The 13,796-nt window shown below is 41.4% G+C and overlaps 1 protein-coding gene across 1 annotated transcript in view; it reads right to left on the bottom strand.

Annotated features, from left to right (window-relative positions):
• The window catches only part of PACRG (parkin coregulated), a 600,083-nt gene extending 586,705 nt beyond the window's left edge, over nt 1–13,378 (bottom strand). The window contains exon 1 of the mRNA XM_040429285.1: nt 13,179–13,378. Coding sequence (XP_040285219.1) covers nt 13,179–13,292 — 114 coding nt within the window. The 5' untranslated portion in view covers nt 13,293–13,378. The remainder of the gene's footprint in view (nt 1–13,178) is intronic.
• Nucleotides 13,379–13,796: the final 418 nt, after the last annotated feature.

Here is a 13,796-nt window from a genome sequence, read left to right as displayed (position 1 = left end):
AAAGTACAGGAGAAAGCCCCTAGTACTTCATGTATGTAGGGTCACAGCACATTTCATATTTAGATGATGCAATTAAGAAATTGTCATACAGAAATGGCACAATATGCAATTAGGGTTTACTTAGTATGCAAATCTTCTTTGTAGCCTCCCGAGCCTTGTTGAGATTGTTACAGGAGGCTGAGAAGTGCGGAGGATAGGAGTGCCCATACAGCTCATACGGGACCTGAAAAGCACACTGGGTGATTGGCGCACTGACAGTGATTATACATACATTCAATGGGATCACACATACCACAGTATCAAAATATGGCGCAAAGTGCAGGCATTGTATGCAAAAAAACTGCAGGCTTCAGATGCATACTGGACCCAGTTTGACTGGTTTTTCGAGAAATAATTGATCCATGTAACAAAACCTCACAAATACAGCGCACTATACAGTTCCAGAAAATGTCCCGTATAATGAAATGCACACGTTCATATTCAAACAAACAAGCCATTCCCATCGTAGTAGCGTGCCCGGATTACCGCCAACACGCCCAGACCCCCTGCTTTTTAACAGGTGAGGACTTCATGTTGATCACTTTTTGGTTTGAACATGTCCATCAGAAAGCTGCTTCCAATGTAATCTTCAGCTAGGGCTACACAGGTACGACTATATTCCGACATGTGTCGCGCAAGATTCATGTGGCACCAATGTCTCGCAACATTTCTTGCAATGACAGTCTATGGTGTCGCACTGCGTCATGCTGGGACTGCGATGAGACAGTCGCATAAAAATCTAACTTGGATGGATTCTGCCCTGGCGCAGTTGCAGCTTGTCGCATATCGCAGTGCGACACCATAGACTATCGCCATGTAGCCTTAACATCAAAGACATATAATTGACATACATCAGCCATATACGTCTCAGAAAATATAAACTCCACCTCTTCCACTACGATTCATTTTTTTCACACTTAGACAGCAATGATTTTGCTTTTTCCCTTTGACATTTTAGTGATGTGATCAATATCTCTCCAGTCTCGCTGGCTGCCATCGTGTCTGCAGCAGATATAAATACCTGACGTTTTATTCTGAGCATTGATGATCGATTGCTGCTTTCTTCTTTGGCAATGATCCTGATTGCTGGTGCACCACTAATTAAGTACCCAATACAATGAGCGATAACAGCGTATTGGTGTATTAATTGTGTCTGGAAGCCTCTGCCTGACTGCACTGCCATTACTTTCCTGTGCTTCTCCTCTGCATGAATGGCAGATCTGCATTCATCTGTTTAAAGGCAATATGTTTTACCATTTGCATCATACAGGAAAACATGCTGTGACCTCTATTTATCTGCTTTTCATATATTTTTTTTATGAGAACAAAGTAGTAATCATCCTCAGTGGACAGTCAGATGGGGAGAACTGTTTGCAGTGGTGCAAAAAGATGGAAGAGGGATGATATAAAAAGAGTATAAAAGGATTAAAGGGCATCTGGCAGCAGATTTGTACCTGTGAAACTGTGTGACTTGGCAGCTGAAGGCATCTGTGTTGGTCCCATGTTCATATGTGTCCGCATTGTTGAGAATAATGAGGTTTTAATATATGCAAATGAGCCTCTAGGAGCAATGGGGGTGTTACTGTTACACTTAGGCCTCTTTCACACGAGCGTGTCCGGATAAGGTCCGGATGCGTTGCGGCAAACCCGCGCGAGTAGGTACCCAATTGCAGTCAGTTTTGACTGCGATTGCGTTCCGTTGTTCAGTTTTTATCGCGCGGGTGCAATGCGTTTTGCACTCGCGTGATAAAAAACTGAATGTGGTACCCAGACCTGAACTTCTTCACAGAAGTTCAGGTTTGGGTTCAAGGTTGTGTAGATTATATTATTTCCCCTTATAACATGGTTATAAGGGAAAATAATAGGATTCTGAATACAGAATGCATAGTACAATAGGGCTGGAGGGGTTAAAAAAAAATGTAAAAAAATGTAACTCACCTTAATCCACTTGTTCGCGCAGCCCGGCATCTCTTCTGTCTTCTTCTTTGATGAATAGGACCTTTGATGACGTCACTACGCTCATCACATGGTCCATCACATGATCTTTTACCATGGTGATGGATCATGTGACGGACCATGTGATGATCGTAGTGACGTCATCAAAGGTCTTTTTCCTCACAGAAGAAGACAGAAGAGATGCCAGCTGCGCGAATAAGTGGATTAAGGTGAGTTATATTTTTATTTATTTTTTTAAACCCCTCCAGCCCTATTGTACTATGCATTCTGTATTCAGAATGCTATTATTTTCCCTTATAACCATGTTATAAGGGAAAATAATAATGATCGGGTCTCCACCCCGATCGTCTCCTAGCAACCGTGCGTGAAAATCGCACCGCATCCGCACTTGCTTGCGTGAAAAACGCACAAAATAGAGCTTGTTGTGATTTTTACGCAACGCACAAGTGATGCGTGAAAATCACTGCTCATGTGCACACCCCTATAGAAATGAATGGGTCCGGATTTAGTGTGGGTGCAATGCGTTCACTTCACGCATTGCACCCGCGCGGAAAACTCGCCCGTGTGAAAAGGGCCTTAGAGATTCTGCTCTCTTTGCAACTGTTGCGCCCTCTGCACTTCGATCGACAGGGCGAGGAGTGATGATTTTTTAACTGCCTGGTCCTGTCAATCAAAATGCAGAGGGTGAGACAGCTGTAATGGCAACACCGCCATTGCTCCTAGCGGCTCATTTGCATATAAACATGGGACCAACAAAAATGCCTTCAGCTACCAAGCGCACATGTAACAGGTCAGCCAGTTTCATAGCTACAAATCTGCTGACAGGTGGCCATTAAATAACAAAGCACATTCACATGTGTAATACATGGTATGAAGGAGTTATCACTGCTAAGTACGAGAGCAAGCACACATACGTGATATCCTACAGTAGGCCTGATACATACATAATGAGAGCTTGAATAGGGCAGGGTGCAGAGTTCTAACAAGCGGACAAGCTCTGGCAGACCTGATCATGGATGGTCATTCTGTAGAAGAGGATATGTAATAATATACAAGAGCTGCCAACTGCATTTACAATTCATTAAAACTGTTAAAAAAATAATAATCACAGTTCTGAAATATCCCAGAGTCAACCCTTTTAGAGACTATGGTCATCTTTGGGGGCAATATTTTTTATCATTGCATTTTACTTATTTTAGGCCAAAATCATTTTATTTAGTTCGTCTTTATTAAAAAAAATTAACAGTTTTTTTTTTTTTTCTATACAGTTTTCACTTTATATACAGACTATTGCTCTCTCACTTCACACTGAATATGTCAGAGCTGCTCTGATGGCTGGATCTCTAGCCATTATCTCTTAGCTCCTGACAGCTCATAGACACTCGTTATAGCCATATTTTTAGCAGCTTGATATACAATTCAGGAGCTTACAAAGAGATGTTACAAGTTTAATTTTGCACCAGTTTTGATAAATCTCACCCAATGACATTGGTCATGGTCGTAACTTCCAGGGTAGCAGGCATAGCAGTTGCCATAAGGCCCAACAATGAAGGGGGCCCATTTCCACATAAGCTGCAGTTAGTGATAAAATGCAAATAAGATGCCAAGGAAAGTTAATGCCCCCATTTTAAGTTTTACTCTGGAGCCTCATGGTTACTTCCGCTGTTACTTATTGCTGTCCTCTGACATCATACGTGTATTACACTTCTGTGTGACATTTCATATGATGCCAGTGTTGTAACATCACTACATTATTGCTGTCCTGTGACATCATACGTGTATTATACTTCCATTTGACATTTCATATGATGCCAGTGTTGTAACATCACTACATTATTCCTGCCCTCTGACATCATACGTGTATTACACTTCCGTGTGACATTTCATATGATGCCAGTGTTGTAACATCACTACATTATTCCTGCCCTCTGACATCATACGTGTATTACACTTCTGTGTGACATTTTATATGATGCCAGTGTTGTAACATCATTACATTATTCCTGTCCTGTGACATCATACGTGTATTACACTTCTGTGTGACATTTCATATGATGCCAGTGTTGTATCATCACTACATTATTTCTGTCCTGTGACATCATACGTGTATTATACTTCCGTGTGACATTTCATATGATGCCAGTGTTGTAACATCACTACATTATTCCTGTCCTGTGACATCATACGTGTATTACACTTCCGTGTGACATTTCATATGATGCCAGTGTTGTAACATCACTACATTATTCCTGTCCTGTGACATCATACGTGTATTACACTTCCGTGTGACATTTCATATGATGCCAGTGTTGTAACATCATTACATTATTGCTGTCCTGTGACATCATACGTGTATTATACTTCCATTTGACATTTCATATGATGCCAGTGTTGTAACATCACTACATTATTCCTGTCCTGTGACATCATACGTGTATTACACTTCTGTGTGACATTTCATATGATGCCAGTGTTGTAACATCACTACATTATTCCTGTCCTCTGACATCATACGTGTATTACACTTCCCTGTGACATTTCATATGATGCCAGTGTTGTATCATCACTACATTATTGCTGTCCTGTGACATCATACGTGTATTATACTTCCGTGTGACATTTCATATGATGCCAGTGTTGTAACATCACTACATTATTGCTGTCCTCTGACATCATACGTGTATTACACTTCCGTGTGACATTTCATATGATGCCAGTGTTGTAACATCACTACATTATTGCTGTCCTGTGACATCATACGTGTATTATACTTCCGTGTGACATTTCATATGATGCCAGTGTTGTAACATCACTACATTATTGCTGTCCTCTGACATCATACGTGTATTACACTTCTGTGTGACATTTCATATGATGCCAGTGTTGTAACATCACTACATTATTTCTGTCCTGTGACATCATACGTGTATTATACTTCTGTGTGACATTTCATATGATTACCACTGAGGAATGAGTAAAGTAACACTCCGAAACGCGTTTGGTGCTCAACTTATTGACTTGCATAGTGGGGATATCATCATAATCCACACTAACTGGACTTTGCTTATCTATTTGAAGAAAAAAGACTAAGGAGTACGAACTGTAATCACCTGATAGACACAGTACCTGCAGAGTAACGCCCACAGGATCGAGGAAGAGGCAAGCACTTACTTTCGCTGTACCCAAAAAAGATCCATCGAATGTGCGGGACTCGATTATCATAGTGCCTGGGTTGATAACTACCGAATCCGTGTTCGAAGGTAGTGACACGTAAGACGCAGAAAGTTAAGTCCGATACACGTGGGACGCCGAACAAAAAATCTTCATACCCTACAGTGTACAGCCTGACCACTGCTACAGCGATTACCAGCAGAAGGCCTCAGACAAGCTCCTATAGATAAAAGATAAGTAAAGATTCCTATATCTAACTCATCGAATATTGCTGCTGTGCCGATTTTTTATCACCATTCGAAAATGTGGGACGCCACGAAATGGTTTTAACATAGACGGCCTCAGATCATACGATTATTCACCACGATATTATTAAAAGTCCTCACACCTGCAGATTTAGGAACCTAATCTGGATGTGGTGTTGACCTGCGTTTTTTGTGGTATTGGACATTTTAATTGAAACCCCGCCTTTTTTACATCACTCTTATATTATCTATATTGCTCTATTGACTACCATTTTATGCTTCTATGACACATCGCATTTTGTTTCATTGTTGCTGATTTTATATTGCCATTGTCGTCTATTTTAGATTATGTTTAATAAATCGTATATTATAATTTTCCGATTTCGATGTGACTCCATGTGTTGAGTGCCCTTCTATATATTCCAATCCTGCCACATTTCAAATGATGCCAGTGTTGTAACATCACTACATTATTGCTGTCCTGTGACATCATACGTGTATTACATTTCCCTGTGACATTTCATATGATGCCAGTGTTGTAACATCACTACATTATTCCTGCCCTCTGACATCATACGTGTATTATACTTCCGTTTGACATTTCATATGATGCCAGTGTTGTAACATCACTACATTATTCCTGTCCTGTGACATCATACGTGTATTACACTTCTGTGTGACATTTCATATAATGCCAGTGTTGTAACATCACTACATTATTCCTGCCCTCTGACATCATACGTGTATTATACTTCCGTTTGACATTTCATATGATGCCAGTGTTGTAACATCACTACATTATTCCTGTCCTGTGACATCATACGTGTATTACACTTCTGTGTGACATTTCATATGATGCCAGTGTTGTAACATCACTACATTATTCCTGCCCTCTGACATCATACGTGTATTACACTTCCCTGTGACATTTCATATGATGCCAGTGTTGTAACATTATTACATTATTCCTGTCCTGTGACATCATACGTGTATTACACTTCTGTGTGACATTTCATATGATGCCAGTGTTGTAACATCACTACATTATTGCTGTCCTGTGACATCATACGTGTATTACACTTCTGTGTGACATTTCATATAATGCCAGTGTTGTAACATCACTACATTATTCCTGCCCTCTGACATCATACGTGTATTACACTTCCCTGTGACATTTTATATGATGCCAGTGTTGTAACATTATTACATTATTCCTGTCCTGTGACATCATACGTGTATTACACTTCTGTGTGACATTTCATATGATGCCAGTGTTGTATCATCACTACATTATTTCTGTCCTGTGACATCATACGTGTATTATACTTCCGTGTGACATTTCATATGATGCCAGTGTTGTAACATCACTACATTATTCCTGTCCTGTGACATCATACGTGTATTACACTTCCGTGTGACATTTCATATGATGCCAGTGTTGTAACATCACTACATTATTCCTGTCCTGTGACATCATACGTGTATTACACTTCTGTGTGACATTTCATATGATGCCAGTGTTGTATCATCACTACATTATTCCTGTCCTGTGACATCATACGTGTATTACACTTCCCTGTGACAATTCATATGATGCCAGTGTTGTAACATCATTACATTATTCCTGTCCTCTGACATCATACGTGTATTACACTTCTGTGTGACATTTCATATGATGCCAGTGTTGTAACATCACTACATTATTCCTGTCCTGTGACATCATACGTGTATTATACTTCCGTGTGACATTTCATATGATGCCAGTGTTGTAACATCATTACATTATTCCTGTCCTCTGACATCATACGTGTATTATACTTCCGTGTGACATTTCATATGATGCCAGTGTTGTAACATCACTACATTATTGATGTCCTGTGACATCATACGTGTATTATACTTCCGTGTGACATTTCATATGATGCCAGTGTTGTAACATCACTACATTATTCCTGTCCTGTGACATCATACGTGTATTACACTTCCGTGTGACATTTCATATGATGCCAGTGTTGTAACATCATTACATTATTGCTGTCCTGTGACATCATACGTGTATTACACTTCTGTGTGACATTTCATATGATGCCAGTGTTGTAACATCACTACATTATTCCTGCCCTCTGACATTATACGTGTATTACATTTCCCTGTGACATTTCATATGATGCCAGTGTTGTAACATCACTACATTATTCCTGTTCTGTGACATCATACGTGTATTACACTTCCGTGTGACATTTCATATGATGCCAGTGTTGTAACATCACTACATTATTGATGTCCTGTGACATCATACGTGTATTACACTTCTGTGTGACATTTCATATGATGCCAGTGTTGTAACATCACTACATTATTGATGTCCTGTGACATCATACGTGTATTATACTTCCGTTTGACATTTCATATGATGCCAGTGTTGTAACATCATTACATTATTGCTGTCCTGTGACATCATACGTGTATTACACTTCTGTGTGACATTTTATATGATGCCAGTGTTGTAACATCACTACATTATTGATGTCCTGTGACATCATACGTGTATTACACTTCCGTGTGACATTTCATATGATGCCAGTGTTGTAACATCACTACATTATTGTAGTCCTGTTATCTAACTGGACCAGATTTACTAATGTATCTGCACCAAAATTCTGTCTAACAAGTACTGCAAATTGACACATCTAGGGTTTCTACACTTTCTTTCTGATATGCTCGACAAGGGGTGGGGCTTCAAAAGAAAGGGGGCGGGTCTAATAACACCAAAATTGTGGCGTAAAAATCTGCCTCAAAGTAAGGCCTCTTTCACACGACCGTATGGCTTTTTCAATGTTTTGCAGTCCGTTTTTCACGAATCCGTTGTTCTGTTTTTTGTTTCCGTTGTGTTTTTGTTTCTGTTCCGTTTTTTTTTTAGCATATACAGTATACAGTAATTACATAGAAAAAATTGGGCTGGGCATAACATTTTTAATAGATGGTTCCACAAAAATAGAACGGATACGGAAGACACACTGATGCATTTCGGTATGTGTTCAGTTTTTTTTTGCGGACCCATTGACTTGAATGGACCCACGGAATGTGATTTGCGGGCAATAATAGGACATGTTCTATCTTTCAATGGAACGGAAATACGGAAACGGAATGCATATGGAGTACAGTCGTGGCCAAAAGTTTTGAGAATTACATAAATATTGGAAATTGGAAAAGTTGCTTCTTAAGTTTTTATAATAGCAATTTGCATATACTCCAGAATGTTATGAAGAGTGATCAGATGAATTGCATAGTCCTTCTTTGCCATGAAAATTAACTTAATCCCAAAAAAACATTTCCACTGCATTTCATTGCTGTCATTAAAGGACCTGCTGAGATCATTTCAGTAATCGTCTTGTTAACTCAGGTGAGACTATTGACGAGCACAAGGCTGGAGATCATTATGTCAGGCTGATTGGGTTAAAATGGCAGACTTGACATGTTAAAAGGAGGGTGATGCTTGAAATCATTGTTCTTCCATTGTTAACCATGGTGACCTGCAAAGAAACGCGTACAGCCATCATTGCGTTGCATAAAAATGGCTTCACAGGCAAGGATATTGTGGCTACTAAGATTGCACCTCAATCAACAATTTATAGGATCATCGAGAACTTCAAGGAAAGAGGTTCAATTCTTGTTAAGAAGGCTTCAGGGCGTCCAAGAAAGTCCAGCAAGCGCCAGGATCGTCTCCTAAAGAGGATTGAGCTGCGGGATCGGAGTGCCACCAGTGCAGAGCTTGCTCAGGAATGGCAGCAGGCAGGTGTGAGCGCATCTGCACGCACAGTGAGGCGAAGACTTTTGGAAGATGGCCTGGTGTCAAGAAGGGCAGCAAAGAAGCCACTTCTCTAAAAAAAAAACATCAGGGACAGATTGATCTTCTGCAGAAAGTATGGTGAATGGACTGCTGAGGACTGGGGCAAAGTAATATTCTCTGATGAAGCCTCTTTCCGATTGTTTGGGGCATCTGGAAAAAGGCTTGTCCGGAGAAGAAAAGGTGAGCGCTACCATCAGTCCTGTGTCATGCCAACAGTAAAGCATCCTGAGACCATTCATGTGTGGGGTTGCTTCTCATCCAAGGGAGTGGGCTCACTCACAATTTTGCCCAAAAACACAGCCATGAATAAAGAATGGTACCAAAACACCCTCCAACAGCAACTTCTTCCAACAATCCAACAACAGTTTGGTGAAGAACAATGCATTTTCCAGCACGATGGAGCACCGTGCCATAAGGAAAAAGTGATAACTAAGTGGCTCGGGGACCAAAACGTTGACATTTTGGGTCCATGGCCTGGAAACTCCCCAGATCTTAATCCCATTGAGAACTTGTGGTCAATCCTCAAGAGGCGGGTGGACAAACAAAAACCCACTAATTCTGACAAACTCCAAGAAGTGATTATGAAAGAATGGGTTGCTATCAGTCAGGAATTGGCCCAGAAGTTGATTGAGAACATGCCCAGTCGAATTGCAGAGGTCCTGAAAAAGAAGGGCCAGCACTGCAAATACTGACACTTTGCATAAATGTCATGTAATTGTCGATAAAAACCTTTGAAATGTATGAAGTGCGTGTAATTATATTTCACTACATCACAGAAACAACTGAAACAAAGATTTAAAAGCAGTTTAGCAGCAAACTTTGTGAAAACTAATATTTGTGTCATTCTCAAAACTTTTGGCCACGACTGTACATTCCGTTTTTTTTTTTTTTTTGCAGAACCATTGAGATGAATGGTTCCATATACGGAACACAAAAAACGGCCCATAAACGAAAAAAAAAAAAAAATAACGTTGTGTGAAAGTCCTAAGCCAACCAATAATTGGTAAAAAGCCAGAAAGAAGTGTCTATCCCTGCACCCAGGTGCGGCTGGAAACTTAAAGTGGCCCTGGAAAAAACATAAAAGTGGCCCCAATGTTGTAGATGTCCACAATGACAGAAGGTGGTGCAACACAAGTTGTTGGGGTAAATGCTAGTTGGCAGGTACAGTAATAACATAGTGTAGCACAGAATACAATAGGGAGGCCCTATGGGCATTGGTCCTCTGGGAAAGTTCCCTGTAGAGTCCATGACCAGTCCACCCCTGCCTGCTCCACATTCATCATCCATGGCATCACTTTGTGTATTATGCCAATACAGTGACATCAATGTGTGCCCTAACCCTGTACTATGACTTCACTGTGCACATTATTCCACTATTACATCACTGTGTACATTACCTCTGTACTGTGACATGACTATGTGCACTATGACCTCAATGTGTGCCTTAAGGTCCCTTTACACAGGACGACAGAGCAGCAGATTGTCGGGAAGCGTTCCTTCCCTATAATCAACTGCTTATCAGCAGAGGAGTGTGTGGCATTTACATGCAGCGATCTCCTCCACAGTATGGGGAGGAGAATGCCTTCGCTCTTCCCCATAAGGACTCAGTGTTTGTTCATTTTTTCACAGCACAATCTGCTGCCAGTAAACGATCATTTTTGTGTATGCACAAATGATCGAATTACCTGACGAATGAGCGTTTTGCTCGTTAATCGGGTAATCGGAGGTACATTTACACCCGTCCAGATAATCGCTAATGAGCGTTTCTATGAACACTTGTTAGCGATTATTTTGCAGGATTTCCAGCCCATGTAAAGGGCCCTTTAGCCTTTTGCATTAAGGAGAGCAACCACAAGCTTTTCTGTTGCTGTGGTCATGGTGAAGTTTCGCTATGCGGCCCCATGGTCACTGCACTTCCCAGTCCTATGTACAGCTCTCGGTGCAACTTTCCTGTAACTGGGTGGTGTTGTCTTTTGCACATAATTTAGATTAATGGTAAAGTATTGGTGTGTGCGGTGCCTCTATTTCATCAGAAAAGTCACACATTCTCGCCCCGCCATGACTGGGATGTGTGTGGAAAGAAAGGAGAGGGGGAAATAAATCCTAAAATAGAGCATTGATCTTAGACTTCCCTTGGACAATATATCCAAAGGTGGTCTTTAGAAGAACAACAACCGGCGCCACCAGGGAGGAAAAATAGGGGGCACTAGTGAGTAAGTAGGTAGGTGGTGAGAGGCTGCCAGGAGTGGCTGAATATACAGCAATGGTGGCTGTATATTACAGAAGGTAGGCAAAAGGAAAAAGAGCAACAGCCACAATGAGGGAAGTGTGGTGTAAGAAAAGCCAAATACATAGAAATGCTTAGAACGGGTCCTTAAGACATAGGTGATCCGTGTAACTATATAGAGGAGCAATCTGTATGTGGCAACATAAAGATTATATATTGCGTTTGGACCTCAGTAGGTAACAGCAGATAAAGGCATAAAAACCACAAGGCGGTATATAAAAAAGTAGATAAAATAAATAGACATATCCATATATGTAACTCACTTCACTGGGGGAGACAGTCTAAGCCTCATGCACACGACCGTATTTTGTTTCCTAGTTTGTTCCGTTTTTTTTTTGCTGATAGGATGCGGACCCATTGAAATGAATGGGTCCGCATCCTATCAGCAAAAAAAAAAACAAGTGTTGTCCGCATCAGTATGTCCGTTCCGTAGCCCTGCAAAAAAAATAGTGCATGTCCTATTTTTTTCTAGTTTGCGGACAAGGATAGGCATTATTACAATGAATCCGCAAAAATAATGGATCCGCAAAAAGAAAAACGGATGCCATACAGACGTCATCAGTTTTGCGGACCGCAAAACACATACGGTCATGTGCATGTAGCCTAAGGGATAAGCATAAAACACCCATAGGCTAAACTCCCCCGGCCAGGATCGCTTGTAGATTCTACAATTGATCCTGGCTGGGGGAGTTTAGCTTATGTGTGTTTTATGCTTATCCCTTAGGCCTCATGCACACGACCGTTGTTTGGGTCCGCATCCGAGCCGCCGTTTTGGCGGCTCGGATGCAGACCTATTCACTTCAATGGGGACGCAAAAGATGCGGACAGGATCCGCGGTTTGCGTACCTCAAAAACGGCACGGTCATGTGCATGAGGCTTAGACTGTCTCCCCCAGTGAAGTGAGTTACATATATGGATATGTCTTATTTGATCTACTTTTTTATATACCGCCTTGTAGTTTTTATGCCTTTATCTGCTGTTACCTACTGAGGTCCGAACGCAATATATAATCTTTATGTTGCCACATACAGATTGCTCCTCTATATAGTTACACGGATCACCTATGTCTTAAGGACCCGTTCTAAGCATTTCTATGTATTTGGCTTTTCTTACACCACACTTCCCTCATTGCGGCTGGTCCCTGTTGCTCCTTTTCCTTTTGCCTATGACTGGGATGTGACACCTCTGCAGGTTGCTGTAACTTTGGTGTGAATTTGTAGACTTAGAGCCTTAAGTGTTTTGAGTCTATGCCGCCATTTATTTTTAAACTTCTGCACAAATGTCCTATCCATGTCCGCCAAGCGGATTAGAATAGGACATGTTTTATCTTGAATTCAATGGGTCCAATATGGACCGGATGTGGACAAAAACTACGGCCGTGTGCATGAGCCCTAACTCCTTTACACGGTGCTGAACATACACTAAACTCCACACAGCGCAGGGTTTATAAGAACACATGCAGAAAAATCCACAGCATGGTCCTTGAGGGACCAAACTGCATTAGATTGGTGATCAGAACTTGAAGGACAATGACACATAGTGAGGTAATGAACGATCCCAGCACGTCTCTCCATGCTCCTGCCATCACTTTACATTGCAGTTGCACACACGACTCTATTTAGCCACTTACGATGGAATTCTTCATCAAGGCTTTGACGGTAAACCCTTCGGAGGAAGCAGATGCTTTCTTGCTTTTCGGGCTATCAGCCTGAGTCGCCTTGTTGACGCTGCTCTCGATCACCATATTCAAGGTTCTCTGCTGATGACAAGCCGCTAAGCGTGAGGATGAACTGCGTCCGAGCACCGTGGAGAGAAGATGTTTATGGCCGTTACCAAGACAACAACGGCACACGCTGACTCTTGTTGCTAAGCGACGCGTCAACTCAGCTTTGACGTAGCGTGCGACCAGGGAAACACATACTATCCCGACATGCCTTGCACCTATGCGCATGCGCTCTGTATTCGGCGTTGTGTGGCCTGAGGTGTGCGGGTTTCCATGGCGCTGCTATAGTATTCACTATGTTATGTACATAATATTTGGCTACAGGAAACCGCTGTTTATGAATTCATACCTGAGAGGGAAGAGAACAAGGTGTAAAGCGGTCGGAGCATGTCAGAGGAAGGACTTGGTCTAAACGAAACACTTTTTATTCTGCCATTTTGGCGTTAGGGTGTAAAATGTGACTGTTCAGTTAAAGGGGTTGTCTGAGTGATCCTAAAATCTGCCCAACCGCCCTGAAATGCCCTA

This window comes from Bufo bufo, chromosome 4, assembly GCF_905171765.1.
Source record: "Bufo bufo chromosome 4, aBufBuf1.1, whole genome shotgun sequence".
NCBI classification, from domain to species: Eukaryota; Metazoa; Chordata; class Amphibia; order Anura; family Bufonidae; genus Bufo; species Bufo bufo.
This window is presented reverse-complemented; position numbering and strand designations above follow the sequence as displayed.